This window comes from Ptychodera flava, chromosome 22 (genome assembly GCF_041260155.1).
Source record: "Ptychodera flava strain L36383 chromosome 22, AS_Pfla_20210202, whole genome shotgun sequence".
Lineage (NCBI taxonomy): Eukaryota > Metazoa > Hemichordata > Enteropneusta > Ptychoderidae > Ptychodera > Ptychodera flava.
In genome coordinates, this window is record NC_091949.1 from 31,715,611 (window position 1) to 31,739,117 (window position 23,507).

Below are 23,507 nucleotides of genomic sequence, written 5' to 3' on the forward strand. Positions count from 1 at the left end.
GAGGGCAGCTCTGATAAACTGCTGCTCTCAGGGCAGATTGGTAGCTATACACTACGCAATGCTGTAAAGGATAGGAAAGGTATGTCTGCCTTGAGGTTAATTCTGATATATTGCTGCCCTCAGGGCAGATTGGTAGATATACACTATGCAATACTTTAAGGATAGGAAATGTATGTTAGATAAATGGACAAAAAGTTGTACACATGAAAATATAATGGTTATGCATAGTATCTCCTTTATTTTCCATATTGAAAAAGACAAGCACATAGTACTTTTATCAAATTTTGCTAGCTCGTTACGTATGCAAATCATGGTGCGTAGAATGGAGGCAAAGCATTAACGGAAAATTCACGGCAGAGGCAGATAAGAGTTGCGCACATCTCAGTTCCTCTACTTATGACACTGTACGTACATAATCTGGTTTATTTGTATACAACAAAGCATGACGAAAAGTTGATACTGCAGTACGAAAATGTTTGATACACGTTGTTTTGGAATGTATAGATGTTAAAATCTTGACATTATAAAGGAAAGAGCGTAGACCATTCAAATAAAAAAACCGGCATTTTTCAAAATTTTGGTGACAATAATAAATCTCCAGAAGGTAATGATCAGAGGCGAAAAACGATAGAAAAGATTCGTGTTTCTGTATATCAAGTAGTGACTTAGTTCATTGTTTTTCCTTCCTAAAGAACTAATTTGATTTTCGAAAGCTTTCCTACACATTGTTGACGTACGAGTCAAAATTTTTCTATACTAGTGTTTGTTTAATAAATGTACACGCGTCGTGTTACAGCCCTCGTCGGCCGATGAGAAATGACGTTGGCGGAAGTGACGTCACAGAGAATTTACTACTGAAAAAGGACGCGTTATTTTTTCACATAGCTGTCGGCGCCACTGGTACCGGATCGTACACCTGTAAGGACAAAATGAGCATGAATGAATCAGCGCTCAAAATGCAATAGTGCTTGTAACACTTTATCCATGGACAAACCTGTATAGATAGATACATACATACATACATACATATATACATACATACATACATACATACATACATACATACATACATACGAGAGATAGACAGACAGACAGAGACAGACAGACAGACAGACAGACAGACAGACAGACAGACAGACAGACAGAGATTATTATGCTATAACTCACCTCCTGGTCCAAAAGCAGAAGCGTAGCAGTGATTGCAGTACGGGACTCCATCACGCTGAAATCAAACGGTAAGTAAAAGTAGATTAACATAGAGTTTGCGGCCATTTTGAATTTCAATTATCGGTAAATGATAAGTAATTTGTTCCTCTTGTACCAAACTATGCACGGTGACCCCTGATTTTTATTCTTGATTTGACAAAAGAACGATTAAAATTCTCTTTGAGGAAAATTTAGCAAATTTAATTCTTTAAATTTTGAGGCGCATACACCCTTAAATTTTCCCCTTTCGCTACACAGGGAAAAATAAAACTTTTGATTTTTGAAAAAGAAACATGAGGAAAATTTTTCGTACTCCTAGAGCTGTAAAATGAGCTTCCACGAGTTTTATATCATGATTCCACGGGAAAGATTATCGAGAAACAAAGAGAGACTAGTGAATTGGTCTGAGGAACATCTACAATGACACTAACCTCAGCATGACTGCCTGGGGTGAGGGTTTTCGTGCATTTTTTACATTTCAGACAAAAAGCATGCCAGTCATGCCCCAACGAAGTCTTCTTTTCAGCTATATATAGAAAATTTAAATAGAATATGTTAGAATTTGACAGTGTCAGTTACGGTACGATACATATACAGCCACTGTCATCTGGACATGTCTCATGTCAAGTTGCGTATTCCGAAGGACATTGAATACAGTTTTTTTAATTGCGCGGCTTCCAACTTCTTTTGAGTACAGTCGCTGGTCGTCTCGCCAGATTAAGAAATAGATTAAACAAATTTTAACGCATTCTTTAGCCATTTCAATACTACAGAATTGCCCCTAATTTCAAGAGGTTGGGTACACTGAGAATGAAACGCGCTTCTCTCTACAAACAAATAAATTGCTGTTTACATTACAAAACACAGTCACTCATGTTCGATGCGAGTTTATGTGTTGGCGTGCGCCACCTACGGCCAGTTGTAAAACATAGGCTAGGCTGGGCAGGTAACAGTTACAGTGACAGCGTTATAACCTCAGTTATATATACAGCGTGTATCCCTCACCTCCGTGTCCATGGTCTATCATAAAACGAACTTTTTTGTTTTGTTTTGTTTTGTTGTTGTGTGAACAACGAACGCTTTACGTGTATATTCATTCCATAGGGTTTCCAGTTGTAAATATCTCTTTAGCCCATAAGGATTGCCTAAAGCATGTTTACTTGGCTATGTCAAGATTTACAATCGGAAAAACTGAGCGAGAACATATCGTCTGTTAAGACTTGTAAATAGATTCGTTGTAACTTTTTTCAATGCCTTTATGAGATACATGTGATCAAACAGGAAGGGATATAACAATATTAATATAATCCTCGAATGCTATCATGTGACATCCGTCGGTCTGGTCCTTCCGACAAGATCTGACTCCAGTATGGTCGTACATACATTGTGATATAGTAAGGCAGGCATTCTCAAGTATTTGCGTGTTCCTTTGACGCTATCAACACAGGTTCTTTGAGAACCTAAGGGACTCGCTTGTAAAGGGCTTGTACATTGATGGCGCGAAAGAAATTCTCAGATGCAAATCCTCTTTGGAAAGACATTCCTGTCGAGCGATTGACTGTAAACATGTATACGACTTTATTATCAGTATTCACGTTTCCTTTGTGAAGGAACCGTGACTAATTACTCTATCTGCGGCAACTTTGACACGCCTTGTCAGTGTGAAGAGTTTCTCGTCAGTGCAATGTCGTGTGTGTGATCACGTCTGTCTATTAAAACGCTCTGGTTGTGTATGGCAGTCTGAGTATGTGCTGTGAAAATCGTTTCTATACGCATACTAGGAGGTTCTGTTCTTTTGAAAACTTCAACATCTCATCATCGTTCTTGTTAGTTGGAAAAAAGTACGACTGTCACTCTTGTCTTCTGATTGAGACTATCGTTCGGTGCTAAATCGAATCGGTGTATTACATGTCAATTAAATGAAGAATGTACAATTGTGTCTTAGGAGGATGATAAGAAGGCTAACACGCAGGTGTTTTTGCCCGTAAAGATATGTTCTCCGAAGCGAAGATAGTATTTTACCAGAGTTACACTATTTGGCTTTACTTTAGTCATGTCGATATATTTATCAAAGCTGAGAAATGTTCCATAATTTTCTCTTTACAAATTGTTTTCAGTCTTCCTTCCATCCATTCCTTGCAAGATGCAATCGTCACGGTCCATCCCTTTGACGCCTTTACTTTAAAATGGCGTAAGTAATGTGAAACACCACTCTTTTAAAAAGAAAACGTCCTTTCCTCCCCCCCCCCCCCGATTACAAGGCATCCTTTCATGCAAAATAGGGCCGTTCACAGTTTACGTCACTGTTCTCTCATTAATATGCAAAAATAAATATTTGTCGGCATTTTTAGATTACGCTTTTGAAAATTACGCATGCAAGAACGACGAAAATACATCTCAGTGGGCGACTGCTAGTGTAACAATGAATACTAAAAAACATATTCACGACTCAGAGTACAAGCTGCAAAAACATGCAGCCACGCATGCAACATTGATAAAATTTGTCCGCATTTCAAGCTGCGTGTCCGATGTCGCGCGCGTACAGCTATATTTAGTAACAAACCTGTAACCGTGAACAGCGCTATTACATAGAGCCGATATTTACGGTTGCTGTCGCTAATTAAGTTGTAAAAGCAACATATTTTTTTGTGCTTGGCGTCTTTTGTACCAGGCACTGTCAGGACTTTTCAGACGTAAAAAAATCAGTCCAACCTCCCATTCATCACAGAGACTGGCTTAGCCTTATTCAGAGAGCCTTAGCACAGATCACGTCATGGTCACAAAGTTGCACAGTGTCGTCTGCGGATCAACAGCTGGACCTCATCACAGCGAGCGGGCAGGAACATATGACGTCACTGAACACACTCGAGGCGTTGTTTTGCAACTATTGAACAATCGGTGAAGTTAATGGGAACGCCCCTGCTACAAACGACGACGTGGTCAATGTAAACACAACCTCGATGTATAAATGAACGGGATTGATGTAACAGACAATAGTGTGTAAATGACTTATTTTCTCTCTCGTTACACCTGTATCTGAAGACGCCAAAGGAGCGTTCAGATAACACTGTCAAATATACACGCAGCCTCAAAATGTTTGTTTTTCTTCCAAGGGTTATTTGTCCGCAAGTGTGTCCACAAAACCACGCAACACCAGGTACTATAACTTGTACTTGACAAGGAGAATCAGCGAGTGTGTTAAATAGGTGTGTGGTGTTATTTCTTCAACGTTTCACGGTGACATATCAAACTTGTATTTCATACTCAATCCAGCTTCGTCAAGGTCAATATAGATCGAACTCTGGTTAGTGTTCTTTCTAATCCTTGTTAAATGCTATATTATTTCTAAATAATCCATTGATACTCAAAGTTTTATGAGCGAGATTCACTGAAACAAGTATTTCACCTCAAGACAAATATTTTTGGACCTTAAATGTTATACATAAAATTATCATTCATCCACTTACGCACATTCAACACACTGAAAAATACGGGGTTTTTGTTGACGCAAAGGGTCAAAATCACGCAATGCTATCTCTACAGAGGGAAACAACTGAAAATCGATTCATGGGCGTGTCTTTCAAGCAGACTTTGTGCAAGTAGGGTAGGGTAAAGCTGATAGTTTATCGGCGTTTCTTTAGGGCATCCTTGATAGGGCTTGTTAAATGGACAGCATCGATAGATACCTATAACAGCTATATCAAGTACCTGGTACCCCGCAATCGGACACTTTTTTACCTCCTCTATTAGGGGCAGACAATGGCTTCAATTGTCAATCGAAGCCAGCGGTTCTCTATGTCAACATGAACAGCGTCCCTCCACCTCCACACATGCCTGTGTCGGTACCGCGAGATATCATGCATGTGGGGCGATGATCCTAATCCTCACTGAAGCCGATGCATAAAAATGTTACGTCCTTTGCAAAATAACATCACTGGAAGGCTAATTTCAAAGTTCCTCAACGTTTATATATAACTGAATCGATGGCCCAACTCATTAATACGGTTCCAATAAAAGACCACGGGTACGGAGACAATTAACGGTTATTATCACCTCAATCAACTCGATTTAGATAACGTTTCTTTCAAATCTGAGATTCTACAAGCATATACGTTCCCATAGTGCTTTGCGGAAGAGTGGCAATGCATCGAGCAGAATTTCGATGAGCACGAGGCGTTTATGGGGTTGTTGGCGTCGGAACTATTCGATAATACAAACCTAATACGCGAAGCCGAATTCTGATTAAAACAAACACACGGACTTTAAAATATTTTTATTAAAAGTTTCCAAATATAAGCTTGGATATTTCCGAACAAACACGCAGTGGAGTAACGTGCAATCATATTACATTTTACATGTTTATAAGGAGTGTTGACATATAACGAAACATGTTTCTGTATATGTATGTACATGTATGTATGTATGTATGTATGTATGTATGTATGTATGTATGTATGTATGTATGTATGTATGTCGGTAGCTAGAAAGTCTAGTTTGCGGCTATGTTATATCCTATATTTAATCTCGGTGTGTTTATAAGAAAATATATTCATATTAATGTACAAATTATATATAAATTATAAATAAATACATGGATTATATATAAATTATATAATATTATATATTATATATGCGGAAAAATTTAATGAAAAATAAGTCTTCAGTCAAGTTTTTCGTGATTTGTGTGAATACTCATAGTTTCGGCATCGCCCTGCAATTATAGTTAGCAGTCCTCAACGTTCACATAGACAACGCTTATGGCGCACACACAATAAAATCTAAACACATCGCAGATGGTGAGTGCCATCTGTGTGAGGTATTCTAAACACAGAGCCCAATGCTTATCATCCAAGCACGGGGTAATTATCAGCTGATTTCGAATTCATGTTAGCGATAGTCGCGGGGCTGAATATAACTACGGTGATATGTGTCAGTCATACGGAGGCCAACAAGATCGAACTGGGGGTCGGAGGTCAACAGGCGCGCATACAGATATCAACAGGTTGTTACTTGCGCAGTGTTTGACGCTAAACACTCCCATGAAGTTATGTTGTCGAATACGCTCTGGAGATGTGTGAGAAAGGCTGCATTCAAAGCACATTCAATAATGAAGAGAAGGAATGATTAATAGAGCACTAAGTCTTGTATTTAGTTTAGCTTAGTTTTGTTTATGCTTTCTTTAACTTGAATTGATGTGGTGAAAGGGCTGAAAGTTTAACAGGATGGAGTACAGGTTGCGTGATTTGGGTGAGCATTCGGTTATTCGAATCAAACTAAGATACAAAATGTGTGCTCAAATCGTACAAATACGACCCACCGATATCAGTAACATGGATGCCGTTTAAATCTGACATTTATCATAGTTGTATCTTGGAAACAGTGATTAAAGGAGGTTTGATCACTTTTCGGTGTTTTGTTTTTGTATTCGTGTCAGCTACAAATTCCTCCCGTAAGGCGTTTTGAGATACACGATCTTTCGCTTCGGTGTCAACTCAGCATGTTCAGGTACAGACTGCATTGTTATTGACTTGTGAATTTTAGTCCTGAGTAAAACACAATGTGAACATACAAAGACAGTGCTGTGTACAAGTAACACAACATCATTTTTTAGGGAGTAGAATGAGAAGTTGCTTTCGACATGTAAAACAAAAAAAAATAGCGAACAATTTCCCTTATTATCCACTTTTCTATCGAATTCTATAGAAATACACGCTTCAAAAGAAATCTATACAACTTGATAGAACATTTCTCGTAAGGTTAATCATCAAAAGTTGCAAGTACTGCCCCCTTTGCTCACTGTAGTACTGTATGCTACTTCATCAAACCACAGCAAACAAGGTGAAACACCGTGAACTGTGAAGATTTACACGTTATCAGGGAGTTTACTTGTAATCCACACGATTCAGCTGAAAATCCCCACTGTTAAGCCTTGTTAGCAAACAGAGTAAATTTCAGCTCTATCGGATGATTACGTCACTGGATTTGGTACCAAGGTCATGATCGCGTTAACACGCAAACCCTGAGATCTTTTACTTAAAACTAATTCCACTCCGACAAAACACAAATACCAGCACAGATCATTCTCAGGGGATTTAGCGCAGAGCTACCGACATGATCGTGACACGTTCCACTTTAGGCGGAGTCGACTTACAGAGTTTGACAATATTCTTCTACGCCCATGTAATTTATTGCATCTTATTGGACCAATTCAGACACTGAAATAGAATCGTTTGACCTATCAAGGTTAACGTTACAAACATAGATAAACATAGAGTCGCAACTGACCACCTTCCAAATATTGCTTCATAAATATTTTAATTTCGTGTATGTGCAATCGAAGAATATGCGGGTCATTCATTTACATGAGGATACGCAACGCTGTAAAACAAGCTTATTTCGCATTAGCGATGCCATAAGGCGTTGGCAGTTATCAACGAATTTTAAAAAAGTTTCGTCAGTTTGTTAGTCTAAATGCGTCCTTCAATGTTAATTTTACGGAACAGAAGGATGTGTTTGAATCCAAAGCTGGTGACAGTGTATTCGTCTTTGAGTAGCTCTTCTGCCAGCAGACATTGCCAGCTGTCTCCGTGTAAATCCTTTCATTGTAAGTTCTTTTTTTATGAGTATAGTACTTGAAACATTCTAATTTCCTTTCACGCAGATCGCACTGGGATAACTGAAATAGCAATCGAACTTTGACCTTCCTGGGTAGGTCAACCTGTATAGCTGCGTGATATGGGCAGATAGTGGTTGTATCCGTCGACATCACAACTTACCGAAATAGAATACTCAATATAGAAGCCGCCTATACAGCAGAGTAACACAGTTTGTGCTGTCACGGCTGATCGCAGGAGACCTCTAGAGCGGATGACTTAACTAACGGTGCAACGTTGCCACGGAAACGCCTGAGCTCTTCAAGGGAGAAGTCTGGCAAAATAGCCATGGTACAATTATGCAAATATGTGTGAAAACACGCATGCACGTACGTACACTGAGAGATCTGTTCTCCCTGACAATTCAAAACCAACATTGCTACGGTCAACTGATGTATCTGCTACTCTCTTGGTCGCAGTGAAAGTTGATCTTAAGCAGATAAAACGAGTTAAAATTTAAAGTGATAACTATGGAATTCAAACGTTATTCTTACCAAAATAAACCTCCTTTTTACAGCTAGGACACTTCGGCATGTTGACAAGAAGCTCTTCTCAGGACAAGACCAAATTTGAAGCCGATGAATTTACTTGGTTGCCAGACTTCGGATCTGAAGGTAAATGGGTGGGGTTGATATATTTACGCACCGTGTGCACACAGGTTAGGGTGAATTGATATTTTTTTCGCATTTGCACCCGGCACGCTATTTTTTAACAGGACGGATAGCCTTTTCTGGAAGGTCGCTGCCCTAGCCATTTTGAGCGTTTGTAAGGTTAGGTGTCCGTACGTACACGCGAACGCCGCCACACCCTACGTGATACACCGGGTTTGATTGAGGCCAGAGTGTGGCGACATCTGGTTGAAGGCTGCTAATGCAATTACAGGGGTATCATATCAGTATTTTTTCGTGAAAGCGAGATATCGTATAACGAGTACTTTCCTGTAGGTTAAGAGACTTTTGCGCACGACCCAAAACTTAACGTTATCATGAAATAAATATTTAGTCCAAGGGCACGATTTGCGACGCAAACTGTCCACCTAATAAACAAATATAATATGTTTTTACGCAACGTAGCAACTGTGCCCCCTCCAATGATCTAAGTCGAAAGACAACTGAGCATATGAGCACAGTCGGCTGTGTTCTATACCGCTTTGCGCTTCTCAGGCATATGTACACATGTCTATGGGACGCATAGGCGCAGAGCGGAATATAGAACACAGGTGACTGTTATAAAAGAAAAGAGGTCAATCGGTCGACCTTATAAACACTATTGCCAATGACTATAGGTAGCAGCGCAGCGTGCATTCGCTCTACACCCGGCTACTCAACCGTAAACTTTTTACTGTAAAGCAAACACACATAAGACATGCATATACAGATGCTCATACACACACACATATATATATATATATATATATATATATATATATATATATATATATATACATACACACACACACACACATACATATATATATATATATATATATATATATATATATATATATATATATATATATATATATATATATAAGTATACAGATGTCCTCGTTGGAAATTACAATGTTCGATGCGGTCACTTTGCAGCGAGTCTGGTATTACGATGGTATTACGATGTTGAAGGGGTGTAAGGAAGACTTGAGGCAGCGAGTACTATTATAATAATCTAAAGATGCTACCACTATCCTACAGTACATAGGTTGATGACAAGGAATTTATATATATATATATATATATTTATATATATTTATATATTTATATATATATATATATATATATATATATATATATATATATATATATATCATGTATCATATATATGAGAGAGAGAGAGAGAGAGAGAGAGAGAGAGAGAGAGAGAGAGAGAGAGAGAGAGAGCACTCACTGATTGTCGATATTTCGAGGTCGCTACGTATGTTGAAGTCTAACTATGAGAACTTTTGAGATGTAAAATTCACTGGACATGAAAAGTCAAAAGTTATCGACACTTCTTTGTTTCCATTCTTCAACATTTCACTTCCACCAAGTTACTTTTTCGTATTTTTAGTTCCGGCATTCTATCGCTTGTCAATTGCTAATAAGTATAACGACTATACTATATTGTTTCTTTCTTCGATGCCTCAACCGAACATATCTCCTCTTCTATCAGCTCCCCAGAGTCAATCGTTACTTCAACAGCTCGGCAATTTCGCTAGCCAAGGGCGTTTCCTCATTTAAGGGAGATTATGCCTCGCCGACCTAGCCAAGCCGTGCAGACCGGACGATGTCAACGCGGAGGCATTTGCCGGGGCGAGCCGGTACAATCTAAGGGGAACTATCGCTTGATTTTCAAAGCAGTCTACCAAGCTACATATAGTAAGTCTTGTTCCACGGTACAAAATATGCCGGGATCCTTGGTGGGACCCTGCATGTTTAGGCCGCGTTCAAAAAAAGTGGTGAGGGGGGGGTGGAGGAATTCAGGGGGGGGGGGATTCGAAAATTGTTTGGGTAGTCGAGGGGGGACTTGAAAGTTTTGCTCTGCCTATAGGGGGGGGGGACCTGAAAATATTTTGACTCCCAACATTTTGATATCGTCCAATGGTTCTAATGTTAGTAATAATTAAACAAAATCAAGAACCGTTTTGTCATATTTTATGTCTTTAATCTCGAAAAAGTCTAAAAATGTATGAATGCCATTAAATTTTCGTAGAACAAGTTGGCCTTGTAATGGGGCAGGAGCTACAACTGTTGATAATTTTTCAATATTTCTATGCAATATTAACACAGTTTCTTGGTGTCTCTCTATTCATTTTGTCAACAAAGCCCGTTTGTCTAAATATTGGTGATAATTGAATGATGCAAATGCACGGTACATGTAGGCTGTGTTGGCAAGCTGAATACTGGATAGCTCAACATTCTGTAGGGAGTAGAACAAGAACACAATTGTATAAACTGAAAAAAAATATGTCAAAATAAAAAGTTAATACAACTACTGCCCTGCTACTACATACTTGTAGTGACAGTGATACATGTAGCTCTGACTCTAATGTAGTTTAAGAAGAGTTTCGGTCATAGGACACTCGTGAAACATACATCTACCTGTACACAAGATCCAGCCAGAGAGAAGACTAGGGGACTAACAGTTACCATGGATTTTTGAATTCTGGCATATGAGAACAATCAAATATTAGTGACAAAAGATGGGGTCACCATACTTGATCTTATACAAATGTACGATGAAAAGTCAGTTTTTCTCAAATTACTTAAAATCAATATATAAAACCATTCATTTCAAGTTCATGCAGTGAATGAAATTTTCACATCTCATTGTACCAATAACACAAAAGTAAAACTTTGAACAGTAAAGACTCTAATTTAAATGGAAAAAATTGTGACTACATGGAATTTTATTTTTTATCAAATTTGCCATTATATACACCCAAAATTTCTGAGATTAAAACATTAATTTCATGGAATATTTTAACCTTCCAGTATTGTCAATTTTGTAAACATTTTATAAGTGGCATCTAAATTGTATATGTCTTGTACTTTTGAAAAAAAATTTCGGACACAAGATTGTCGGACAATTAGCGCTGGTCCATGTTAGTTTTCAATGCCAGCGACAACAACAATGACAATACAGTGAAGACACGACGTTGCTCTCTCTAGAATAAATTATTTACATGTATTTAGAACGTTAACAACGTTAAATGTACTCTCAAAACGCCTGAAGCACAACGCACACACGTGCTAGAGCAAACGGTGACGTGTACAATTTGTATACCCCCGAGAGATTTACAACCGCTGTCTGACTAATAAGAGAAAAATCTTGGCACCATATACAGCTGGTTCACATTTCAACTCCAATTATATTATGAATTAAATATATTTTGAATTGCTTTGAGAAAGTGTTTTATCTTTTCTTATCATTGGCAAAACGCTGAATGCGCTTGTCCCTCATAGACGATCATTTAGCTGATACTTTGGTATACGTTAATTTTTTTCTAACCTGTGGACAACAGCTTCTTATTCTGCTTGTCAACGCACACTGTTTGTGTGTTGTGTCCAATAATATCACTGACAACTGAATTCCAGTCATGACAAAAAATCAACTAACACTGCATGTACGCATTACTCCACATTTGTTGGGGTACCGCCTTGTATTTCGACGCCTTTTAAGAAAATTAACAAAAAGACTTGTCTTTCAGAGAGAAAACGAGCTAAAAATATTACTCAAGGTTACATCTGCTGACCTTTTCAACACAACGGTGGAGGAAGTAGGTTACAGATGATTGAATAAAAGTCGGGAAAGTGCCACAAGTACGAACATTTCTGAAAAGCAGTTGGATCAATAAACTGATGAAAGTCGCCAGTTTCACTTCCTCAAACATTTGGGTCATGATTATTTGGACAGGTGACTGTGCAGAAGGGGAATCTGCACGCTTCGCATTTCTCCAGGGTCTACAAAGATGCCACCTGTTTAAGCCTATCCGTGTACCAGACTTTGAAGATGATTCCTATAGAGGGCGCTGGTCAAGTTAGATCCCAGGCTTTTGTGCTGCTGTCGCCATAGGGGATATAGCCTATGTGTCCGTCCCCAGGGGTGGGTAGGTGTTTTGTTGTATTGCTAATAAAGGTTTATTCTACCAAAATTTGGTGTTTTGGTCTTGCACTGCCCTTGACAATCTTGCGTAAACGTTTTATCAGCATGCTGCATCTATTATCTGATGAGTTTGAGTGCCTAATTTGCCAAAGTAAGCAAGGGTAAATTACTAATCTGTGGACGCTGTCACCAGATTATCACCGGATTAACTTTGACAAAGTCAACAACGAGCGCACCAGCAAGGTATAACTGAAGACCAAGATCTGTAAAACCTTGTTTGAAAAATCTATCCCTTCCACTGAATCAGTGCGGTTTTTAAAACTCCCAGCCCATAAACCTTTGGATTTCTTTTTGTTCAGCTTTGCACCTGTTGCTTTTTCATATTTGTTGAACATTTTCAACGACTGTGTAATGCCTTCCAAATTTCTCGAGTAAAGAGTCGTATCATCTGCAAAACTTTTAATTTTTCCCTCTTGTTTGTCTGGTAGTATGAATCCTGATATGCTGTCATCTTTACGAATATTTTCAGCCAGCACTTCTCCTGCCATAATATACAGTAACGGTGATAAGGGGCACAATTGTCTCACACCCTTATGAAGTTGAATACTGCGAGAAAGAAAGCCATTACACTTAATTTTGCATGTAGTATTATTATAAAGAATTTTTATCCACTTGATAAAGTCAGTGCCAAAGTTGAATTTGTCAAGGACTTGAAAAAGGAAATCTCTGTTTAACCTCTGTTTGACCGCTACTTTTTATTCGGTGTTTACAATACAGCGCCCTCTATCAACATAATTCTGAAACGGCACGGCTGTTGTAACGAATACCTTTCGGTGATCAGGTGGGAGGTTACTAGTGTACCGCCGAGAAGAGAAAATTTGGGATTCACACTAGAAAGTGGATCAGTTTGGTTTTGGATCAAATATCCATGTTGACTACTGAAGGGGGAGGTTTCAAAATACATGTATAGTAGCAAACTAGCTATATATTGTTTCATTTTCCATAAACAGCACGTGCATTCCATGCACAGCAAAATCTGCCCCAATGAGCCGTTTTGAGGGTCCGCAAACAGAATGACTTCAATTTTGTTCGGAAAAAAAGTGAGGCATGTCTTCAAGAAAACTTTTCATCCATCACAAGACGAGAGCTAAAATTATTCCATTGACAATAGATCACACAGCTGTCCATTGGAGAATAACACACCAAAATATCTATTTTCCACATACCTGAAAACCAACACACAAAGAATGTGTCCCACGGATTCATTTTGACTTTATTTTTCTACAACTCACGTACAGATAATGTTAGTGTTCTAGAAAATTGAGGTACACATATAAAATGTTTTGTTCAATAAGGAAATAAGTAATCTTCCTTATTCCCTATTTTACATCACGATTAAAAATATTTCTTTAACTTACACAAGCTAGTAATACATACATTAAGTGGATTATTTGTATTGCTTTCCTGATGTTAAAACATTGTGACACAAAACAGAAATATTTGACATGCCATTGTCATGGTGATTTGTAGCTATGGCATCAACCTTGCCTGGGTCGTAACCACTGATTCAGTTTGATTTATATTCAGCTTCATGTTCAGATACACCAAAATGGCAGGCATCAGCCTGAACTTCCCTATAATGTTATTCAAACAACTTACTATTCCCAAACCGATCACAGGCAGTCTTTTTTGTGTATTGTAATTCCTGATTATTATGCAAATATTCAAATACAAAAAAAGAGAGGCAGTTCTTTGTTTCACAGAAGTCATGAACATATTCAAATTTTAAAACAAACAGTAAACAGTTAAACTGAAATATACAAAATATGCAAATGATGAAAATGTACAGAAAGAAACAAAAAATACTGGATTAAAATATATTTTTTTCAATATTGCCATTTGTTTTCTTCAAAGTGACCTGATTATTGTTCTTTGATTATTGTTCTTTGGTTTACAATATAAAATGAAGTATGTCTTCAAAATGCTTGAAGAAAAAAAGGAAAATAATTTTATTCAACTGACATCTTTCCCATTTCTGGTGAACTCTTTCAAACTATGTTTTTGATCGAAACATGTGGCAAGTGAATGGCTGTGCGGATAGGTCATTCCATACTTAAACTGACTAACTTGGGTTGAAACTAACCTTGCAGACCGTACTGGAGAATTAAAAGCAGTTGTTGTAATGACAATAAAGTAGCAGTAAAAGGATTTCCAAATTATAAAAATAAAAAGACATCCTGTGATGTCCTTTCATTATCTATCAGTCGGCTCTAAAATTTCAAAACTTTTCTCCAAAAAACAACAGAACACAACTGATAAAAGCACACAGTACCATTTGTGTATTTCACAAACCAAATCTGTGAATTGCTTCTTAAAAATCTAAGGGTCCTACATTATTATAACCAATTCATTCCACCAACCACCCCTGTAAACAGGTCCACAGTCACCATCCATGAAACAATGGGTCTGGCCTAAACCATGGCGGAGAAGGGTTAAACAAAGAAAAGTAATAATTCTGTGCATTTTTTGGCTGATGCAAAATCACTGCTTCTTCTTACAAAGGAGCAGGGATACAACCAAACTCTTCAACAGTTGGTAACTGAATTGGCAAGGGAGTTGAGGTATTCAATATTGGAAACAGAAACCAAAATACATCTCTTTCAACAATGATTGCATCTATGAAGCCTAATTCTACACCATTCAGCCTGAAGAAGGAAGATTGTCCCTCTAGTCCATTTCAAATGTTATTTGGAGGATTTTCTTTTAAGTAAATATGTTTTCGCAATGATGCAATATTTCTAGGAGTATGTGTATACCACACACCACGGTCCCTCCACAAAACACAAAACAACTATGTTTTCCAGCACTGTGGACTTAGATATAATGAAATATTCTAGTTTAACATAAGCAATTTATTTGATCCTACTGGGTGCAGTCTCTATAACTTTACAAAAGGAGTAACCATACACAAGGGAACTCTCTACATACTGCTAGACCTCTCTATCACACTGCTTGTCTCTGTCTACAAGACTGGTTTGGGTTTTTTCACCAAACAGTAGAGCGCCCCCTAGAGTTACACCTTGCACATCTAACCTACAATGGGCACTACATCATGCAGTATTCTCTTTGCTGATTGGTCCACTGTAGGTTGTGATCTTTAACTAGGATTCAAGTACTATTGTTGCTGACTTTTTTAAATACTTTGAGTGAGAGTTTGATAACCATTAAAATTGGAATGATATACATCTGTAGAAAATACTGATTAATAAACGCCTAGACTCATAAATCGAGGTAAAATACATTGTGAAGGGATTGTACGACGTCTGTTTGTATATATTTCAGATTCCTGACTTGTTTGCCATTCCTAGTTCTTGTTCTTGTACTCTTCAGAAATGCAATCTTCTGATTGTATTACACTACTGCTTTCCAAAAGCAACATAGCTGTGTGAAGTAAAACCTCGAACACCTGCGGAAATAAAAATGTGCGACATCCATCAAATAATTTTATCTTTTTGCTCAAATTTCTCAAGGAACTCTGTAAAACCACTCTCTTTCAAAATCAAGAATATAAAAAATTGGAGCTCTCACTAATATTACCAGACTAATATTACCAAAAATTTACTGATAATTGAAATTAAAAATGGCAACAGTATCCCTTGTTAATTCACTGGGGAAAAATTAAATTTCAGATTTTCACAAAAAAACAAGGCAGTGAAAGTCTCATTTACTCAAAATGCTTCAAAATGAATTCACAAAAGTAGGAGACCAGAAAACCATTGTACAAATTTGAATATTGTAAAGAGTCTGCTAGGTACATTTTGCCTTCATTCAAATGTATACGTAAAATGTACTGCAACACACCATGCTATTGCTGTAATACTCACAGTGATGATAGAACATTCAATATTTACTCATACCTTTTGGCCCAAACAAAGCACTGTAGCATGGTCTAGTGCAATACGGTGTCCCTTCATGCTGTAAAAGCAAATAACAAAAGGAAAATGTCAGGGAAATATTGTACAAGAAGAGATTTTATACCCATACATGTAGTAGGTACAATGACATTTACTATTATTGGAACTAAGTAGCTTATAGGTCTATTGAGAGAATGAACAACCTACACATATCATCCTAGCACCATATTGCTGAACACAAAGAGTCAGGGAGAAAAATCAGTCAATTTGGACCGATACACAGTTTTACAAGGTTTATGATAAGGCATATGCATCTGTCTGGTGGATTAGAATACTAGAAAAATGTTTCTTTTGTGGAATTTGAATAGCTCTTGCCTTTTCAGTTCTCTAAACATCCTTGTCTGTTGTTCAAGTGCCCAAGCAATACTGTAATGACTTGCATTGGGATGGAAAATGAAATACGTCAGCATGCTTTGGTGAAAAGATGTATCGATTTTGGCTCGTTAGAAGTTATTTTACTGACTTGGTAGATAGAAAAGTGATACATGAAAGCCTGGCAGATAATTAAAAGGGTTAAAGTATTGATGTTCAGGAAGGCAAGACAGAGAGAACTTAATAACTTCACAGCCCTTCTGAGTGCATCCAAACAAGTAGCAGACGAGAGAGGTACTGTAGAAATTTTGAGTGTGACTGAATATATCTCCTGAAGTGCAATTTGTGTATCTAAAGTCTCGACGGAGTTTCATTTCACCATCGATACACATTGGCATTTTAAGGTATTGAAACTATCACGGACTTTGAACATTCTTGAGGAAAAATGTTCTTTAATGTATGAAGTTAGGTGTAAATATCATTATGATCTACTATTCATAGCATCTACAAATGTGTAAGTGTTTATACACACCAACTGTCTCTTTTAGGTAAAATATACGCAGGGAATGAGTAACTGTAAACAATTTCAGTGTTTGACAGTGTGTGAATATTATTGATTCAAGCAGTTCTGTAGTGTGGTTTACTAGTTCTGCGGTTTAGTTTACTACTCAATACTAGTCCTGCTGTCCAGTTCATGCATCCATGCGTTCTTAATGAATGCATTTTCCAGGGTACAAAAATCATTTTTTTAGTCACAATAGCCCTTGTGAGTAGCCAAAATCATTTAATAGCCAATCCCCAGTTTCCACTAGCCAACCAGTGACTAATAAGGATTTCATTGCCTGCTCTCCAACTGCAAAATGTGAGCAAAAAAGTAATATTTGGTGTGAAGATCTGGACCAAAATTAGCAAAACCTGTGAACAACAATAAACAGCAAGATAATGTAATTCTTTTAAAGGTATACTGTCACCTGTTCCAATTTTGCCACAGTTACCATGGAAAGAGAAAATCTAACCAATCACAAATTTTAAGCGGGTGGCCGCTTTTTAAAAACAGCACCCTCACATGGACATTTTGAATACCAAGGAACGCCCCTTTGGCCACATATGGGCATATTTAGATTACAGGTGAATGTATACCTTTAAGAGTGAGTAGTGCATGACTCCTGTGTACGTGCATACACATACAGTACATGTATGTGATTGTGATACACATGATCTGCTACTACACTGTACCTCCATGTTGTGAATTAATTATCTCAGTGACCTCAATGACCTTACATAGTAGAAGCATTCTTATGACAAATAGACTGGTCCAAGCAAAATATCTGGCACTGGGTCTCTGACCCTAAGACCACTAATTTGCACACCCCTGGTACAATGGACATCAATATTTATGAACCACCACCTGTTGATTGCCCTTCAAAATATTGCCCCTTGCGGTTCTTATTTTGCTGGAGATAATTCAGGTACACTTCTCTTCCATTGAAAGAAACTCCAGACTTTGCTATATTTACATATATCACGTATCAAAGCCATGTGGAAGTTCTGCTTTTTTTTTAAATTTATGATGTCATTTAGAGGGCTCTTGACTTTGTGAATTCCAAACTTCTGCTGAAATGGAGTTAATGACCAAACTTACCCCATAATACCAAAGAAATCTTTACACTATACAATATACATGAAAACAGAGAATTGATGTTCTCAGTTGAATACATGGTTGACTGTGACAATGATATTAGCAATGATCATACAAACCTAATGTTTGGCCTGATATTTGCATCAGAGATACAAACTAATATAGTAAATTGATAATAACAATAGTGAAATCACAATTTAGCAAAACAACTGAACAGAGATTTGACGGAAGTACAGTTTATATCAATAAAAATCAACAAACACTTCCATTGTATTTCAACATATATAAATTACACTTCCAGGGTTTCCTTATTCAATATTAAGGATGCAATTTTTTGCATGCTAAATATCAATATCTCAAGTCGTTGAGTGTGCCACTAGCTTATACGAACGCACTCACTCAGATGTACACAAAAACACACACTCAAATTGCTGCAAAATATATTACTCATCATGCGACATATTGGGTATTGTACAATCAACTAGGCCTAGGTTACAATAGCAGAGGCCTTACGCTGACTAGCACTGGACCTGTGTTCTGTGGAAATTCAATGCTGAAGATACTATACATGATAAGGTGTGGTACAAACAAGTGCATGAGGACAAACACGTGCAAGAAATTACCCTTAGGTTCTACCTACATGTTTCTGCACATGTTTTTGTTTGTACAGATTTTGGTTCATTTGAATTCTGGGTGTAACTCAAATTTCAAAAAATATGGAACAACCTTTTTAAATTAAAGGGAATTATTCCAAAATAAACATACTGGATTACCAAAACTTCTTTGATCCCGCCATATGATTTTGGTAACCAAGAAAAAAAATTGCCTCAGTGTCTATCAAATTATATGATTATTACCATCGTGTTTGGAATAGACTGAGTATACCTCATAGATTCCCTATCCTTCCTCTTGAATGGAACACAATTTTACGAATGTATTAACCCTTTGAGCACCGAAGTCAATTTTTTGTCACCTGTAGGAAATACATGTATGCTCCAGTCAATTTTTTTCAGATTTTTGTAAGAATTTTGATAACAAACTGTACCTAACGAAATATGATGTCCATTTGGTCAAAAATTATAAAAACATTTACAGAAAAATTCATAAAATATGGTAAAACTGTTGCATTAAAATTTTGGTGGGAACAACTAGAGCACTCAAAGGGATGTTCATTCATAAAGGATGACTTTCATTTTGCTGGAGCTGTCCTTGATTGCCAGGTTGAACAGTACATATGAACTTTTTGTTAAAAATACATGTTTTTCAATTCTGTCCGTGATCTGCTTTGCCATGCCTGGCATCACACAGTGACCCTAGCCTTCTGGTACAGAGATCAATTGTGTAAATCTTGTTGGCCAGAGGTTAAAGATCTCTCAGTGTGCCCTTGGTGTGAAAGTTCACTTATTGCTAATAGTTACTGGGTCAAACTTCACATGTTATTTACAACCAAAGGTCAAATCACTGTTCCAAGGTCACAAAGTTGATCCAAATATGCAAGATATATATCTATTCACAGGTTCTGCAGAGTTCTGAGTAAAGTTTTCATTCACAATGAATAAAATGTAATTGGAGAAATTTGTATGCTTTAAGATGCGCAAATCTATGGCTTTGTATATCGTAGATTAAATTACAAAGAAATATCATGGTCTATCTTGTGTTTGCAATGACTTACTTATAACTATTTTCTATCAAAACAAAATCATGCTTCGATATATTGACTTATATGAAGTCGCTTTGGTGGAAGGAACACATCATCATTTCATGTTGATTAAGTTAAGAATTAGTACACAGTAATAAATTTTGTGTTCTTCTAATTAAAACCTTTGAGTATAGACACAACTCTACTGTCTTTACTGTATACCGGTATGCATAGAGTAAACTGAATGAAATGGCTGACACAGCCAAGTTGTGCTTTCTCTATAATGTATAAATCAAAGGAAGATCTGGTTTTTCATTATTCACTTAAAGTACTGCAATCACATTTGAAACTGAAGGCAAGCTGGGAAATTTTTTGACAAAAATCAGGGAAAACAATGAAAACTACAGACATGCAAATTTCATCGAAATTTCACCTGACTAGAAAATAGGGTTATACGTGTACTGTACATGCAACTAGAAAACTAACAACAAAATATGAAAGTAATGTAGTAAGAGTTAGACATTTTTATTCCACTATCATCTTGTCAGAAATATATGTATGCAGAAATATTGCACAAACTCTGCTGGCAAAAATAAGTGTGGGCATACTCATCTATAAATCTTTAAAGTTTGAGAATTTTTTATACTTGTGTGCTACATGTATGAACAACAAGGTCAGTCTAGTACCAAGACTCCACTCTAAATCTACATGAAACACATAGTTCGAAATGGATGGATACATGTAGATATTTGAAAAAGAGCGAGGTCAGCGAGCAGAATTGTGATGACCAATGACAACAAGTATTTGTTATGAATCTCATCACTGAATTAAAAAAATTCTTACATGAAACTGAAATTACAAATTACGTCAACGAATGCTGGCTTGGGACCTTCTATTCTTAGTAACTGTCCTTTCATATTATTGCTAAATAAATAGAGAATTGTCTATCATATCAGTAAATCAGGCAACATGTAAAGTGGGCTTTTAGAAAACGAGCAGTGTTCTGTTTTTCTTCAACATCAACAGTTCATTCAAATTATGGCATTTACGTAGTGGAGGCAGTTCTGGGTCATACATGTATTGCAAAGAGACTACCATAGTACTGGATTGTTCAGTGATTTCTACCATAAGGTTTATCAAAATAAAACATCTACCAGATATATCGAAACTTATGCTACAAAAGCCTAAAAATATACAATCTTGAAATGTCAAATATCAGCAAAATAGGAACTGGTGATACCTAGATTATGGATGTATGTTTCTAAGTAAGAGGGGCTTTGTAATTGTTTTCATTCCACACAGTTCAAAACCTGTCTACGCTGATGTCATGTCTCTAAATTAATTACCATAGATAATCATATGTAGCTCATCACCATTGTGTCGGTAAAAAACCCTGTTATGGAATAACTAATGAATCGTTATCTTCATGAGGTTGGTCGTCTTGGAAATGGCAGTTACCATGACGACTATAATACCCGTCAGGGCAAATGCTCACCTCAGCATGGCTCCCCGGAGTAAGCAACTTCTGACATTTGGCGCATTTGAGACAAAACTGATGCCAGTCCTTGCCAAGAGATGTTCTCCTTTCGGCTGTAATTTGAATAAATTCAAAGCAATTGTAAGGTTGATGACCTTTCATGGAAATTTTCAAGTGAAATATTCCAACACAGATGACAATTATGAATATGCTGGACTAATTGGATGAAAAAAATCTCTTTGAATAATCCTTGAAATATTCAACACACATATGCATATATTTCTGTGAGCATAACATGTGGCTCTCAAATAAAATACATAGGTGAATGTACTGTACATGTATTAGACCTTAATACACTGTAGCTCTGTGATTTTATGAAATAGAGTCATTTCAGCAAGCTATTGAGCACAAGGATATGCTTTGACCGCAATGAAGGCAAGACACATGTACACCAAATCATTTGCAAACGTGCTTCATGTATTTCCACACATGATAGCTGATTTCACAATAACTCCACTGGCACATGATAACTGTACTACATCGCAGCTGAGTTGCAGCCAGGAATTTTAGACCAGGGGACACTGTGTCCCACTACTGTTTATTTTGGGGGACATCTTGCACATTTGGGGACAATATGGCGACAACATTCTCAAGAGAAAGGGTATACACCCTTGCCTCCAGCGACAGATTTTCCAATCTAGGAAAAGTCAAATAATAAGTTAATCATTTGAATTTATCAACTTCTAAACTGTGATATAGCGAACTGGGTTTGAGTTCAAATGCAAACACTTTTTTCTGCAGTACGCATATTATCAATGGTATCTGACATAACCGAAAACTGACATTCTTTTGTTTTCATGAATGGCATATCCAGATAGAGACTGTGGGATTTAGTTCCTAATATAGCAAAACACGCCATACATCAGCTGCAGTTGATGGAAATTTGAATAATCTTCTTTTCTCATTTTGCCTTTTGCTGTGGCTGAAATGTTACGTATATGCGTTCAATCTCTGCCTTTGTTGTACAACAGTACAAGTGTTTTCATTCTTATTTGTACTTTTTTCCAAAGTTATTTTTTGCACATAACGATAGAACTATGCATTTACTGTGTTCTCTCAAAGTCAAAGGTCAACCTGACTTGACTGATGATTTTCAAGTTGCTGGGTTGGTCTGCTTAGGAACATTTTTTGAATCATATCAGTCAGATATTAATTGTCATCAAAAAAAAAGGAACAGAGCATATTGTCATGGCTATTCTTATCATGACTGTTATCGTACCCATAAAATGACAAAAAACTTGCGTGTTCAAAATATCTCCACTATCATTAAAAGAATGCAAAATATGCTTCTGCATTTCAGTCGAAAGAACAGTCAAACTTTCAGACATCACATCTCTCTTCTGTTACATACTTCAAATTTATCTTTGTCATGCAATAAGGCCTTTTGTCAGTCAATTCTAGATGATCATAGATGTACATGTACTGGTATGTGACACGTACTGTACAGTACATTCTCACTTCAAAGTTGTGTCACACTGAAGTACATGTACACTGTACCTCAGGACATAGCCCTGGTTTTAAGTCTCTAATGATGTTTCATGTGGACGTAATTACTAAAACTAGGGCTGAATCAGGGAGTGACATTACCCTATAGACTGCTTGAATTTTTTCCACCAAAATTTCATGCAACACTTTACTAATTTTTATGAATTTTCTGTAATTTTTTTGTTAATTTTGGACCAAATGGACACCACTTTTCAATGGCTACAGTTTTTGTTCCAAATTTTGGGAAAAATCTTTGAAAAAATTGACTGGGTTCTAGTTTATAAAAGCAACAAAACTTGACTTTTGAACTCAAAAGGCTTAACTTTGTAGTGTGAACACAATAACATGTAGGCCAAAAGACATCAATGTTCAGAAGCATAAACATTCTTGACACTCATGACAGCACACACATATTTTGATATATTTTAATTCTGAACATGTATGTACGTTCCATGATGCTTAAGAAATATGGATTATGAGC

At 37.0% G+C, this 23,507-nt stretch overlaps 1 protein-coding gene across 1 annotated transcript in view; it reads right to left on the minus strand.

The window, feature by feature from the left end:
- Positions 1-409: 409 nt before the first annotated feature.
- Positions 410-23,507, minus strand: part of LOC139122338 (cysteine-rich protein 2-like) — a 35,036-nt gene continuing 11,938 nt past the window's right edge. Inside the window, exons 2-10 of the mRNA XM_070687733.1 lie at positions 21,500-21,594; positions 16,358-16,415; positions 15,861-15,906; positions 15,015-15,145; positions 11,847-11,921; positions 8,354-8,407; positions 1,638-1,732; positions 1,168-1,222; positions 410-916 (exon numbers count right to left, since the gene is read on the minus strand). Of these exons, the coding sequence (XP_070543834.1) occupies positions 870-916; positions 1,168-1,222; positions 1,638-1,732; positions 8,354-8,407; positions 11,847-11,921; positions 15,015-15,145; positions 15,861-15,906; positions 16,358-16,415; positions 21,500-21,594 (656 nt within the window). The 3' untranslated portion in view covers positions 410-869. The remainder of the gene's footprint in view (positions 917-1,167; positions 1,223-1,637; positions 1,733-8,353; positions 8,408-11,846; positions 11,922-15,014; positions 15,146-15,860; positions 15,907-16,357; positions 16,416-21,499; positions 21,595-23,507) is intronic.